Source organism: Scyliorhinus torazame, chromosome 22 (assembly GCF_047496885.1).
Source record: "Scyliorhinus torazame isolate Kashiwa2021f chromosome 22, sScyTor2.1, whole genome shotgun sequence".
NCBI classification, from domain to species: domain Eukaryota; kingdom Metazoa; phylum Chordata; class Chondrichthyes; order Carcharhiniformes; family Scyliorhinidae; genus Scyliorhinus; species Scyliorhinus torazame.
In genome coordinates this window covers 77440494-77456245 of record NC_092728.1, presented here as the reverse complement: position 1 = coordinate 77456245, position 15752 = coordinate 77440494, and the positions used below count along the sequence as shown (strand labels likewise).

At 43.0% G+C, this 15752-nt stretch overlaps 1 protein-coding gene across 5 annotated transcripts in view; it reads right to left on the bottom strand.

The window, feature by feature from the left end:
• rabgap1 (RAB GTPase activating protein 1) overlaps positions 1 to 15752 on the bottom strand; it is a 286948-nt gene that overhangs the window by 11956 nt on the left and 259240 nt on the right. For all 5 annotated transcript variants that reach the window (XM_072488399.1, XM_072488395.1, XM_072488396.1 and 2 more), the window contains 3 exons: positions 11410 to 11514; positions 8157 to 8240; positions 220 to 291 (listed from right to left, as the gene is read on the bottom strand). In XM_072488399.1, the coding sequence (XP_072344500.1) occupies positions 220 to 291; positions 8157 to 8240; positions 11410 to 11514 (261 nt within the window). The remainder of the gene's footprint in view (positions 1 to 219; positions 292 to 8156; positions 8241 to 11409; positions 11515 to 15752) is intronic.

Below are 15752 nucleotides of genomic sequence, written 5' to 3'. Positions count from 1 at the left end.
AATCAGCTCACTGTAAGTAACTATAGTTCCAGACCAATATAACACCATTCATGCTCCATTCATTGATCTCCCAGTGCGTTTTGCCACAAGCTATTTCTTTTAAATCAAAACAAAATTGCAAATTTGGATCTTTGTTTCCCTGTCATTGAAACAAAATCAATCCAAGAATATTCATCTATTTATTTACCAGAAATGAATTTACACTGGGCAGAGACTCACCCGAATTTGTTCCAACTCAGCTTTATTTCCCGATTGTTGCCTTTCCAACCTCTCACTCAATTGGGAGCAGATCTATAAAAAGGACATTGAAGACTCAGGAAGAGTAAAACTATAACCTTTTCACCACTGCGTACAGTATATGGCACTTCAGATTAATAACAACAGTCTAGCAACCTGCATCCAATGCTAATTGACAAAAGGCAAATTATCTTACAAGACTTCACTTTATATAATGAGGTGTTCATGGTCAGTTGATGAATTCAAAATTTAATATTCGAGTTGACTGAACTGAGACACAATGAAAAGATGTTCCTCAGTGCCTTTTAGTGGCCAGGACCTGCAACTACATTGTAAAAGTTAACAGGAAAATTGAAAGAAAATATTCATCTCGCAACATGATAAATGTTGATAGACGAGTACAATGAAAAATCAAGACAATGTGAAGGTTTGGAAATAGGAAGTGATTTTTAATATTTAGATCACTGATTGTCAACCCTGTTTGCGGGGCGAAAAAGGGCAAAATGGAACATGTATTTTGCAGCTTCAAGCATCACCTTAAACATCACCAATATTTGGCATGATCCATACAAAGCTTAAAATAGAAAGCATATACAAAATAGAAACAATTCTGCACTCACAAAGGAGAAAGGCTTCCCAATTCATGGACAAATTACAATAGGGAAGTAATCCTATGAGAAGCAAACTCATTTAAATACCTGAATCTGTAAAGATTCGTATAATAAGAATGCCCGACAGGAATAAGATAAGATCCTAGATTTCCACAATATATCCCAATGTACAAATTATTACATGCAAGTAAAGGATAAGTGTTAAAAAAAATTATAAATGAACAAGGACTATAAAAATATGGGGCTGATACCCAAAGAATTTCTTAGAAGAGCTACTTGTCACTAACTCATCTACTCCAGTAGAGCAGTTTTCAGAAGGATCATAATAATTGAAAGAGAAACCTTCAGAGTGACAGTGGCAAGGTCACATTCATTGACCTGAGGTGGTGGTGGGCTGTCTACTTGAAAGCACCGGTTTGTAAAAATAAGAGTGCCGTAGTAGGTCCTCATCAGAGGACAGCAAGAGACAACTAGGTAGAGTGGAACGGCAGTCATCTGCACACAAGGAAGGTTTTTTTTGGGGGGGGGGGGGGGGGGGGTGCGGGCAGCAAGCCAGTGGGGAATAGTTTGATTTTTATAATTATCCAGCAGCTTTCATGGCTGCTGATACTGAAAGTACCAGATTTATTGAATGGGATGATGGTGGGATTTAAACGCATGATCTCTGTCTTGAAAGTCTAATTTTACACCACTGCATTACTAGATCCATTTAATATGGCACACCATCTCACTAATGGAGAGAAACGCCAAATGCAGCACAAATAATGTAACTGGCTTCTATTATGGGTCAGGGTTTAGAGAATCCCAAAGTGTATTATGGAGTTCACCTGACCCACAACTTTTAATAGTTTGTGGTATGGGGAGCACACGGCCTACTCTACAGGTATGGTACAGCAGAAAATGGACCAGTGGTTTTTAAAACAAAACAATGTTTATTCTATGAACTCAAGTTAACCTTTTTAAAACAAACAGTGAACATCTTAGCAACCAGTAAATCAAGTACACCCCCCAAAAGAATACAACACTAAGTAACCTGTATGCTGTTCTTTTAACATCCAAAAACTGAACAAACCTCTAAACAGGAGCACATTAGATTTATATTCAATACTGAAATCATTTACAATTCTTCTGAATTCACCAAATGATTAAGAGATAGTCCTTCATGGCAGCACCAGCAGTGCAGCTCACAGACTCACCCAAGCTTTTCACAAACTGAAACTAAAAAAGCAGAAGTAGAGCTCAGCTCCACCCACACTCTGACATCACTCCAGTAACATGAGCAGCTCCATTTCTTAAAGGTACATTTCTTAAACACTCATTTCTTAAAGAGTACTTTCACATGACACCTCCCCCCCCACCCCCCCAAGAAAACAAAATAAACCATCAACTTCAAGATCGTTTCATTTTTCACCTTTTCACCATCCTTTAAGAAATGCACACAGTAAATATACTTTATCGTTTCAAACGACAACACATGCAAACATGTATAATAATATAGTCAATTTTTCTTTTCGTTCTTCTTCCAATGGAAATCCTTCATGATTGACAGTCTCGTTGAACAAGAAGGTCTTTGCACGATCCGTCCAATTCTCTACGCCTCGGCATGTCTCTTTAAAGTCAGATACTTTAGTTCAATTTGATCACAGATTGTAATTCTCCAACACAGGAGCATTGGTTATCACAGCTTTCAGGCAGTCAAATGCCTGTTGAAACTCCGCTGTCCATTGAAATTTTCGACGTTTCTTCAGCAAATCCATCAGTGGGGCAATCACGCTACAAAACGTGGGCAGCACGGTAGCATAGTGGTTAGCACAATTGCTTCACAGCTCCAGGGTCCCAGGTTCGATTCCCGGCTTGGGTCACTGTCTGTGCGGAGCCTGCACGTTCTCCCCGTGTGTGCGTGGGTTTCCTCCAGGTGCTCCGGTTTCCTCCCACAGGCCAAAGATGTGCAGGTTAGGTGGATTGGCCATGCTAAATTGCCCTTAGTGTCCAAAATTGCCCTTAGTGTTGGGTGGGGTTACTGGGTTATGGGGATAGGGTGGAGGTGTGAGCTTGGTAGGGTGCTCTTTCAAAGAGCCGGTGCAGACTCAATGGGCCGAATGGCCTCCTTCTGCACTGTAAAGTCTATGATCTATCTATGAAAACCTTTTCAAACATGTTCGAACAAATCCACTCATGCCAAGAAATCGCATTATTTCCCTTTGCCTCGAGGATATCGAAAACTCAAGGAAAGTGATTTGGGCTTTTCAAATTCACTTTTGGCTAGGTTTATCACCAAACCCGCCTCCAGAATTCGATCGAGTACCTCCATCAGATGTTTCAAATGTTCTGTCCATGTCTGGCTGAAAATGGACCAGATCGTCGATGTATACAGCATAATTGGGTAATCCTGAAACGACTTTGTTAGTTAACCGTTGAAATGTGGCTGGGGCATTTTTCATGCCAAATGGCATTACTTTGAATTGGTATAGACCATCTGGAGTCACAAAAGCTGAAATCTCCTTCGCCCTTTCGGATAATCTGCCAAACACCGTTAAGTAAATCCAATTTGGAAATAAAAGCTCATTGTCCCACTTTCTCAATGCAATCCTTCAAACGTGGGATAGGATAAGAGTCAGTTCTTGTAACTGCATTAACCTATCTATAGTCCACACACAACCGTTGGGTACCGTCTGGTTTAGGTACCTTCACTATGGGTGAGCTCCATTGGCTGAAACCCACTCCAATTATGCCATTTTTAAGCATACTCTCAATCTCTTTGTTAACCTGTGCCAATTTTAAAGGGTTAAGTCTATATGGATGTTATTTGATTGGAACAGCATTTCCCACATCTACATCATGTATAGCCATTTTAGTACTTCCCAATTTATCTCCACAAACTTGCCCATGTGATATCAATAACTCTTTCAGGTCAGTTTGTTTTTCCTCTGGAAGGTAACTCACCAATTTAGCCCAATTTTTAAGATCATCATTTTCCAGTTTAATTTGAGCTATGTCAAAATCACAGTCATCTGGATTTGGTTCGTCACTTTGAGTTAGAATCATTAAAACCTCCTTTTTCTCTCCCCTTTCAAAGTACCTTTTAAGCATATTCACATGACACACTCGGTGATTGTTCCTTCTATCTGGTGTTTTTACCACATAATTCACCTCACTTAATTTCCTTTCAATCTGATAAGATCCACAAAACCTAGCTTTTAAAGATTCACCTACCACTGGTAACAACACTAACACTTTATCTCCACTGGCAAAACTACGAACTTTGGATTTCTTGTCCGCGACCCGTTTCATCACATTTTGTGCAACTTTCAAAAGTTGTCTAGCCAATTCACCTGCACTATTTAATCTTTCCCTAAAATTTGACACGTAATCCAATAACGTAATTTCCAATTTCTCACCCACCAATTTTTCCTTAATCAATTTAAGTGGTCCTCTTACCTCATGACCAAAAATTAGTTCAAAAGGACTGAATTTGTTTGACTCATTAGGAGCATCCCTAATTGCAAACAGTACGAGTGGAATTCCGTTATCCCAATCCTCTGGATAATCTTGACAGTAAGCCATCAACATTGTCTTTAATGTCTGATGCCACCTTTCTAACGCTCCCTGCGATTCTGGATGGTCGGCAGTTGATTTAAATTGTGTTATTCCTAAGATATCCATTACTTCTTTGAATAACCTCAAGTAAAATTTGATCCTTGATCCGATTGTATTTCTGTGGGTAGTCCGTATCTAGTAAAGAATTTTAAGTAACTCCTCCACAATCTTTTTAGCTGTAATATTATGTACTGGAATGGCCTCTGGAAACCTAGTAGACACATCCATTATAATCAAAAGATATTGATTCCCACTTTTGTTTTAGGAAGCGGTCCTACGCAATCAATTAGGACCCTTGTAAAAGGTTCCTCAAATGCTGGAATGGGTATTAAGGGCACTGGTTTTATCACTGCTTGGGGTTTCCCTATCACTTGACATGTGTGACATGATTGACAAAATTTAACATCTTTATGTAGTCCAGGCCAATAAAAATGTTCTTGGATTTTAGCTTGAGTTTTCCTTATCCCCAAATGACCTCCCACTGGTACCTCTTGTGCAACTCGCAACACCTCCTTTCTATACCCTACCGGCAATACCTCTTGATGAACTTCTGCCCACTTTTCATCCACCTGCATATGTAAAGGTCTCCCATTTTCTCATCAAGACATCACTTTTACGGTAATAGCACTCTGGTATACACTCAGATTCCTCTTCCGTGTATGCTTTCTGATACATCCGTTTTATTTCTATATCTTTTTGTTGTAACTCTGCCAATTTTCCTGAACTAAAAATATCTGTTTATCCTCCATCTATTCTTGTTCTTTTTCAACCATCTGATCAAAAATCGTTTCTGATAATTGCACTTCCACTTCATCTTCACTCTTTGATTTCTCCTCTTGTCTTTACCTGTGACTTTGCGACCTTGTTATCACACAATCTGGAAAAATCCCAGGATATTCGTCCTTCAACACTTCAGTTGTCTGATTTTCCACTGGTTTATCAACCACAGTAGGCATCACTCCCACTTGCGGTCCAGCTATATCATTACCCAAGATAAAGTGTATTCCTGGACAAGATAGTTTCTCGATTACTCCGACTACCACTTCACCACTCTTCACTGGACTTTCCAACCTTACCTTATATAATGGAACACTACTCCTCTCACCCTGCATTCCACATATTACCACCTTTTCTGGCAACATTCTTCCCAACCTATATAGCTCCTCATCTCTTACCATTAAAGATTGACTAGCTCCCGTATCTCTTAAAATTGTGACTTCTTTACCTGCTCCTCCTGATACACATGAGTAAACTTTACCCACACAAGTAAATTCTTTAAAGAGATCAGGCACCTTCTTATCAATCATCTCTTGATCAGGTTGTACAATCTTTTGCACCTCCTTCACTTCACTTGGGCTTTCCTTTACCACTTTAACAAACCCCACTGTCTTATCCTGTTTTACCACATCAGCCTTCCCAGTGCTTTTCTTCAACCATCAACACTGTGACTTTACATGGCCTAGTTTATTACAGTGAAAACATTTGAAACTTTTCATGTCTCTTCCACCCTCCTGGATTTCCTTTTTAGTCTGAGGTATTCTCCTTAACATCTCCCAACAGATCACCTTTACCACTACCACTTGAGTATTTCTCATGTCCCCAGTTTCTATTCCTCACAAGCTGAAACTGATGTTGTAAACCAAACTTTGATTCATGAACTAATTCATAATCATCTGCCATTTCTGCTGCGAATCTCGCAGTTTTAACCCTCTGCTCTTCCACATTAGTTCTCACTACATCAGGAATTGAATTTTTAAACTCCTCCAAAAGTATAATTTCTCTGAGAGCTTCATACGTTTGATCTATTTTCAAAGCCCTTATCCACCTATCAAAATTACTCTGTTTGATCCTTTCAAACTCCATGTATGTTTGACCAAATTCTTTCCTTAAATTTCTAAACCTTTGTCTGTAGGCTTCAGGCACTAGTTCATATGCACCTAAGATGGCTTTTTTCACCTCCTCATACGTCCCAGATACCTCCTCCGGTAGTGATGCAAACACTTCACTAGCCCTACCTACCAGCTTTGTTTGAATCAGTAATACCCACATGCCCTGTTTAGCTACCTTCTCAAATGAAATGAAAAAGGCTTCTACCTCCTTCTCGTCAAACCTTGGCAATGCTTGGACATATTTAAATAGATCCCTATCAAGCCTTTGACTTTGACGCTATCCTCATCACTAACATCCAACTGTACGTTTCCCTTTACGTCTGCCAATTTTAACTGTCTGTCATGTTTCATGGCCATTTTCTGAAGTTCAAACTCTCTCTCTTTATCTTTTTCCTTGATCTGTATCTCCCTTTCTTTTTCTTCTGCTACGGCTATTCTTTCTTTCCTCCTTTCTTCTCTCTCCTTTTCTTTTTCCTCTCTCTCTCTTTCGTATTCAAGCTGCTTTAATTCTTTCTCATGTTCCATTTGTTTAATTTGCAACTGAACTTTTGCCATTTCCAATGAGTCAAATTGTATCTCAGGCAACTTTAAATGATTAGCAATTGCCATAATGACCTCATCTTTTCGCATTTTGTCAGGTAACGTTAACTGCAATGTTTTTGCCAAATTTAAGTCTGCTTTTAGTCTCTGTCCATAAGGTACTGCGTGTGACCGTCTCCACCCCCAAAAACTTCTGAGCCTCTGAAAGAGCCATTGTCCACAATACACTCCCCACTTAAACTAAAATACCACACCTGAAAAGCAACCACAATATGCTCACCCCTCACTGTCTTTAAGTTAACAAAGCCAATCCAATAGAAAAACATTTATCCCCCTCGAGCCCCCAATTGTTATGGGTCAGGATTTAGAGAATCCCAAAGTGTATCATGGAGTTCACCTGACCCATAACTTTTAATAGATTGTGGTATGGGGAGCACACGGCATACTCTACGGTATGGTACAGCAGAAAATGGACCAGTGGTTTTTAAAACAAAACAATGTTTATTCTATGAACTCAAGTTAACCTTCTTAAAACAAACAGTGACTATCTTAGCAACCATTAATTCAAGTACACCCCCCAAAGAATACAACACTAAGTAATCTGTATGCTGTTCTTTTAACATCCAAAAACTTAACAAACCTCTAAACAGGAGCACATTAGATTTATATTCAATACTGAAATCATTTACAATTCTTCTGAATTCACCAAATGATTAAGAGATAGTCCTTCACGGCAGAGATCACCAGCAGTGCTGCTCACAGACTCACCCAAGCTTTCTCAAACTGAAACTAAAAAAGCAGAAGTAGAGCTCAGCTCCACCCACACTCTGACATCACTCCAGTAACATGAGCAGCCCCATTTCTTAAATGAGGTTATAAGGAAATGCACAATACACAATTTCCAGCATCCCAGAAATAGAGCAGTGAATAAAAAAGCAGCAGTATTTAAGAGGGAAACTGGCATAAAACAGAAAACTGTTCTGGCAATAGTTCTCCACCTGAAATAGCAACCTCTCTTCTAGTCCTGATGCCAAAGGAGCTGTTGCTTAATTCCAGCATTTTCTGTTTGCATTTCAAATTTACAGGGTTCACACAGACTGTATATTTCAAAAATGGCATTTTCATGGGCATTGCAGGATTTCTTTCAGGCTGTGCTCTACATCTTCTTATGTTCATTAGTTTCTAAGCAACGCCTCTCAACAAGCAACAATCCCTTGGCATCATCTGTTTTCCAACTTTGACCAAAGAATTAACTGCAATAAACCTCTTGGGTTCTACAGACCTGCTTGTAATCGCCGATGATTGAGCTGTTTTTCTTGATTTCTGATTCTGCTTTGTCTAGTTCTCTCCGGCACATCTCCTTCAGCTATAAAAGGTAGAACCATATATAGAATTGAAACCAAGACACAACTGATGCTGCTCTTGTAGAATACTCAGACAGAGAAAATTGACATCCTGAAACTTGGCTGGTACCACAATGATATCAATTACTAATATTTTTAGCATAACTTAAAAATTTAGCCAACTGATTGAATCATAAGCTGCAACTACCCAAGGAACACTTGAGCTGTTGTGGTACGGATTTTTATTGCAAAGTTTACAGAAAACTATCAAAATAGGTCTGCGTGGGTTTCCTCCGGGTGGTCAGGTCTCCCACAGTCCAAAGATATGCAGGTTAGATGCATTGGCCATGGTCAATACACTGAGTTACGGGATAGGGTGGGGCAGAGGGCTTAGGTAGAGTGTTCTTTCGTGGAGTCGATGCAGACTGGATGGGTCAACTGACCTCCTTCTGCACTGTAGAGATTCTATGGAAATAGGTGTGGAGAATTTAAAAATAATATTTTCAAATCTATCAAAATCGATAAATGTAATCCATGTTTGCAAAATGCTCATCCAAGAAACAAGATCAAAAAGACAATAAATTTGTGCAAAATTATCTATTGACATGAGTTTCCCAATATTAACATTACTGAACACCAGGGATGTTTATTCACCAAGAATGTTTATTCAAAAGACTGTCTTTAACCAGTCGTCTCATTTAACCCTTGATTCTTTTCCTGATACTAGCAAGTTGTGTTAGGTAAAGTATGGTTTCATGGAGGGGTAGCTCTCTGATAAGGTTTCCAAGAATTCTTCATATCAACCAGGTAAGAATATGCTAATAGATTTATTCAATTGAACAGACTGCAATCGCGGAGCACAAAACATGAGTTCATACCATCCAGTATGGAATGCTTGGTACTGATCAAGAGGAGACACTGTACACTATTTTCCTATCTCTAGTCTGGCGAGGCGGAAACCAATTTGACAATCAATCTCTTGCCCATGACGACCTTGGTTACAATCAGTAACCCAAGACTGTCGGCCTCAGAAAATCCTTTCTTTTTAAAAAAAAATAATTTTTATTAAGGTTTTCATAAAATATCAATAACAAACTGAAAAAGAAACCCAACAGGGTTAAGTACAAAACACAGTCCAAAAAAGCAACCCTCCATACCCCCCCTCCCCCCTATACATAAATAATAAATTAACATTAACACCCCGACTTAGCACAACAAATATATACACCCCCTCAGACCCCCCAGTGTAAATAACAAAAATAAAGTAACACCCCCCCCCCCCCAAACGAGTTGCTGCTGCCATTGACCAATGTCGACCGTTCTGCCAGGAAGTCTAAGAACGGTTGCCACCGCCTAAAGAACCCTTGTACCGAACCTCTCAAGGCGAATTTCACCCTCTCCAACTTACTAAACCTCGCCTTATCGTTGATCCAGGATTCCACGCTTGGGGACCTCGAAACCTTCCACTGAAGAAGAATCCTCCGCCGGGCTACCAGGGGCGCAAAGGCCAGAATACCGGCCTCTTTCACCTCCTGCACTCCCGGCTCCTCTGCCACCACAAATATTGCGAGCCTCCAGCCCGGCTTGACCCTGGAACCTACCGCCCTCGACACCGTCCTCGCTACACCCCTCCAAAATTCCTCCAGCGCTGGGCATGCCCAGAACATATGGGTGTGATTCGCTGGGCTCCCCAAGCACCTAACACACCTGTCCTCGCCCCCAAAGAACCGGCTCATCCTTGACCCGGTCATGTGTGCCCTGTGCAGCACCTTAAACTGTATGAGGCTGAGCCTCGCGCACGATGAGGAAGAGTTCACCCTCCCTAGGGCATCTGCCCACGTCCCTTCCTCAATCTCCTCTCCCAATTCCTCCTCCCACTTACCTTTCACCTCCACCACTGAGGCCTCCTCCTCCTGCATCACATGGTATGTTTCCGAGATTCCCCCCCCCTCCCCCCCCCCGAGAGCACCCTGTCCTGTACCGTGCGTGGCAGCAGCCGCGGGAATTCCACTACCTGCCGCCTGGCAATTGCCCTTACATGTAAGTACCTGAAGGTGTTCCCCGGGGGGAGCCCATACTTCTCCTCCAGCTCACCCAGGCTCGCGAACTTCCCGTCCACAAACAGGTCCCCCAACCTTCGTATCCCTGCGCTGTGCCACCCCGAAAACCCTCCATCTGTTCTCCCTGGGACGAATCGGTGGTCCCCCCGTATTGGGGTCCACACCGAGGCCCCAACTTCCCCCCTGTGCCGCCTCCACTGCCCCCAGATTTTGAGGGCAGCCGCCACAACCGGGCTCGTGGTATACCTCCTTGGAGGGAACGGCAGCGGCGCCGTTGCCAGTGCCCCCAGACTCGTACCCACACAAGACGCCGTCTCCAGCCTCTTCCATGCAGCCCCCTCCCCCTCCATTACCCACTTACGCACCATCGTCGCATTGGCGGCCCAGTAGTACCCACAGAGGTTGGGCAGCGCCAGCCCCCCCCCCATCTCTACTCTGCTCCAGGAACACCCATCTCACCCTCGGAGTCCCTCGTGCCCACACAAACCTCATTATACGCCTGTTGACCCGCCTAAAAAAGGCCTTCGGGATAAACACGGGGAGGCACTGGAACAGTAACAAAAACCTTGGGAGCACCGTCATTTTGACTGACTGCACCCTACCCGCCAAGGACAGCGGCAACGCGTCCCACCTCTTGAACGCCTCCTCAATTTGCTCCACCAGCCTTGTGAAATTAAGCCTATGCAGGGCCCCCCAGCTCCTGGCCACCTGGACCCCCAAATACCTGAAACTCCTCTCTGTCCTTTTTAGTGGGAGCTCGCGAATCCCCCTCTCCTGCTCCCCTGGGTGAACCACGAACAGCTCGCTCTTCCCCATGTTGAGCTTGTACCCTGAGAAATCCCCAAATTCCCTAAGGATCTTCATTACCTCCGGCATTACCCCACCGGGTCCGTCACATATGGTAGCAGGTCGTCCGCATAGAGCGACACCCTATGCTCCTCCCCACCCCGCACCAACCCCTTCCAGTTCCTCGACTCCCTCAGTGCCATAACCAGGGGTTCAGAAAATCCTTTCTGTGCATTTTGCTGCATTTACCCATGGAGCCATCATTGCATGTCTCGCCAGTAATTTAAACCACAAAATATTTGAACAAGTGAAGAATAAGACGTGTAGAGTGGTACAATTCAATTACCTGAGTGGCTTCATTTTCCAATCTCTTCTTTTCATCTTCTGCATCCACTAACTTCTGCTTGGTCATGAGTAGTTCTTTATTTAATGCATCTGCTTTCTCCTCTGCCTGCAGGAAAATGTATGCAATCTACGTTAATTTAGTTCTGAAGCTACAGTCGTGCCTTTTAAGTATTAAATCCAAACAGGTTATTTAAAATTGATGTTTCCATTAGTCAGGGCTTTCTTCCATTTCCAACAGATCTGAAAATAACTCCTCTACACGCTACAATTTAAAAACATCCTGTGAAACTAAACTTCACTATCACAAAGCACGCTTTCCAGAAGTTACAATATCAAACTTGGTTTGGTGTTGAACAAATATATGTCCCAAAATATAAACACACAGACCATTAAAGATTGTTCTGAAAAATCAATTGCAACTCAAAATAAATAGCATATAGCGTAGCTTAGCTTTGTTGCAAGTAGAGTTGACTTTGATCATGGATTAGATATTGTCCAGTGAGTAAAGCTGCATTCATTTACCAGGTGTGTAACATTTTCGGTTAAATTATCCATTCAACAATATCCATTTTTTAATGTTCTTTATTCATCTATTGGAGCACAGTTGTAAAGTGCCATTCACTGCACATAAAGTAAATCAGTTTTGCAAATCAAATTACAGATGTAAACCATCCCGATGGTGTTTTGCTCAAATAGCAATCGTTTAAGATCAGAAAATACAGTTAACGCAGGAATACATTAACGGCGTACAAAAGGCATATTGACAAGTACATGGATAGGGTCGGTATAGAGGGATACGGCACAAGGAAGTGCTGAGTATTTTGGCCAAGGATGGTATCATGACCGGTACGGGCTTGGAGCACCAAAGGGCCTATTTCGATGCTGTATTGTTCTTTGTAATACCACAGAAGTAGGCTATTAGGCCCTCGTGACTGGTCCACCATTCAATTAGATCATAGCTTATCTGTAACTGAACTCTACTCACCTTGGTTGCATCACCCTTATTACCAGTGCGTAACAATAATCTATCAATCTCAATTTTAACTAACTGTGGGCATCGCTGGTTAGGCCAGCATTTATTGCCCATTCTTAGTTGCCTTCTAGAAGGTGGTGGTGAGCTGCCTTCTTGAACCGCTGCAGTCCTTGAGGTGCAGGTACCCCGACTATGTTGCTAGGGAGGGAGTTCCAGGATGTTGCCCCAGCGACAGTGAAGGAACGGCGATATATTTCAAAGTCCCCTTTTAAGGGTCTCCCCACTCGTCCAGGATTCTCCCACCAGAGGAAATAGTGTTGAAAGAGGAAAATAATGATCCAATCATTTAATCATCCTAAACACCTCAACTAGATCAGCCTTTAATCTTCTACACTCAAGGGAACAGGAGCTTAATCTCTGCAACCTATCCTCACAATTTAATCCTTTTAACCCTAGCAAGTAGTACAAATTACTGAAGACCAAGAAACACATAATACAAAATGTTTACTTAAAAGCTTGCTGCTAACCAGCAGTCTCACTTGTATTTTCCCTCTGCCTTAATTTTCTTTCCTGAAGGCTGAAATACATATTAGGGTACGGTTTCAAGTTCTGTTGCCTACCCTTCCTTCTGTGACATGAATGATGCGTCTTATTTTAAATCAAATATCTATGTTATAAAAACACATTACCGAAATGATGGGCGCGATTCTCCGAGGCCGTGCCGGTTGGGAGAATCGCCGGCCACGTCATTGAATCGCGTGACGCCATTCTGACGCCGTCCCGCCATTCCCCCAACCGGCGAGAACGGCCCCGTCGAGTTCTGCGCGCGCCAGCCAGAGAATCGCCCGAGACACTCACAACAGCGATTCTCCGGTACCCCCGCTATTCTCCGGCCCGAATGGGCCGAGCGGCCGCTCCGACACGACAGATTCCCGCCGGTGCCATCCACGCCTGGTTGCTGCTGGCGGGAACTGTGCGGGAACGCTGGGGGAGGGGGCGGGGGGGGGGGCTGTGGGGGCGGGGGGAGGCCGGGCCAACCTCTTTAAAGGAGAATCTCCTTTCCTCCGCCGCCCCGCAAGATCCATCCACCATCTTCTTGCGGGGCGGCCTCGGGGAGGACGGCAACCGCGCATGCGCGGGTTGGCGCCGGCCAATCAGCGCACGCGCAGTTGACTTCATTTACGCAACGCCGTCTTGGGTCGCTGTCTGTGCGGAGCCTGCGTGTTCTCCCCGTGTGCACGTGGGTTTCCTCCGGGTGCTCCAGTTTCCTCCCACAGTCCAAAGATGTGCAGGTTAGGTGGATTGGCCATGATAAATTGCCCTTATTGTCCAAAATTGCCCTTAGTGTTGTGTGGGGTAACTGGGTTATGGGGATAGGGTGGAGGTGTTGACCTTGGGTAGGGTGCTCTTTCCAAGAGCCGGTGCAGACTCGGTGGGCCGAATGGCCTCCTTCTGCTCTGTAAATTCTATGATAATCTATGATTAATCTAGGACAAAGGTTCGGCACAACATCGAGGGCCGAAGGGCCTGTTCTGTGCTGTATTTTTCTATGTTCTATAATTACTTCCTCAAAATCAATAGCCAAGTTTTTAAACAGGAAACCAAAATGTTATTTTGATACGCTTTCTCACCTACATCCGACTTGATTAGTTAGTTTGAGCTGGTGCCCTACCACGTCAATAAATATTAAATGCTAAGGTTTGAAAAGGGGATGAAAAATGACCGAAACCTAATCCATATTAGATAGGAACCAGAATAGGCCATTTACCCCCTTGAACTGGTTCGGCCATTTTATGAGATCTTGGCTGATCTGTACCTTACTCCATATGCTTTCCCCCATATCCCTTAATAACTTGGGTTACCACAAACCTATCAATCTCAGATTTAAAGTTAACAGTTGATTTAACATCAATTTGCATAATGGTTAGCACAGTTACTTCACAGCTTCAGGGTCTCAGGTTCGATTCTCGGCTTGGGTCACTGCCTGTGTGGAGTCTGTACGTTCTCCCCGTGTGCGCGTGGGTTTCCAAAGATGTGCAGGTTAGGTGGATTGGCCATTCTAAATTGCCCTGAATGTCCAAAGGTTAGGTGGAGTTACGGGGATAAGGTGGAGGCGTGGGCCTTAAGTAGGGTGCTCTTTCCAAGGGCCAGTGCAGACTCAGTGGGCTCAATGGCCTCCTTCTGCGCTGCAAATTCTATGAAATTTCTATGAAATCAACAATGCAATGAAGTTACTGTGAAAAGCCCCTAGTCGCCACATTACTGCGCCTGTTCGGGTACACGGAGGGAGAATTCAGAATGTCTAAATTACTTAATAGCACATCTTTCTGGACTTGAGAGAGGAAGCCAGAGCACCCGGAGGAAACTCACGCAGATGCAGGGAAAATGTGCAGACTCCGCACAGACAGTGACCCAAGCCAGGAATCGAACCTGGGACCCGGACACTGTGAATGCTAACCACTGTGCTACTGTGCAACAGGCCCATAAAATCTAAACAAGGAAAACTAACATGGGCTTCAGCATAGGTGTACATTTAGCATGCAAATAAACAAATCATACACACTTGCTTGTGGAAGAGGTCCAAATTTCTACTATTGTAGGTAGAGGGTTCCCCAATTCCACCCAAAAGTCTAAAAATTAGAGCAAATTTCCCCTACACCTCAACTCCCTAATCAGTTTATCTACCTTAATCTTTGCTTGAAACATTTATAACTTTGTTCAAATCACTCTTAACTTTCTAAGTTACAGGGAATACACCTTGCTTTGTGTAATTTCTCCTCACAATACGAACCTTTGGAGTCAAGGTACCACTGGTAAATCCATGCTGCGCTCCATCAAGGGGCAAATATCTTTTCTAGGGTGCAGTCCCCAGAACTGCTCTCAATGTTCCAGGTGTGTTTTAACCAGGGATTTGTATAACTGAAGCATGACTTCTACTCTCTTGCATTCTAATGCTCTAGACATAAAGGCCAGAATTCCATTAACTTTCCTTTCCCCCAATGAAGGAGTAATTTAGCGTGGCCAATCCACCTACCCTGCACATCTTTGGGTTGTGGTGGTGAGACCCACGCAGCCATGGGGAGAATTCATTAGCCTTTTAGACTATATTTTACACCTGCTGACATTTTAATTATATATGTACCTGGAATGTCACCTTTTCTGGCTGTTCACCATTCAAAAAGTGCCCTGTTCTATCCTTTTTAGGTTCTAAATGGATAACCTCACATTTACATCCACTGAAATCGATTTAGCAGATTAAGTGAATGGGTATATCAATTTATCTGTACAGTTTTATTCTTCATCTACACTGCTGACAATTCCGCATATTTTATGTTGTTAGCAAAATCTGGATATGTAGCTTTCTATTCCGT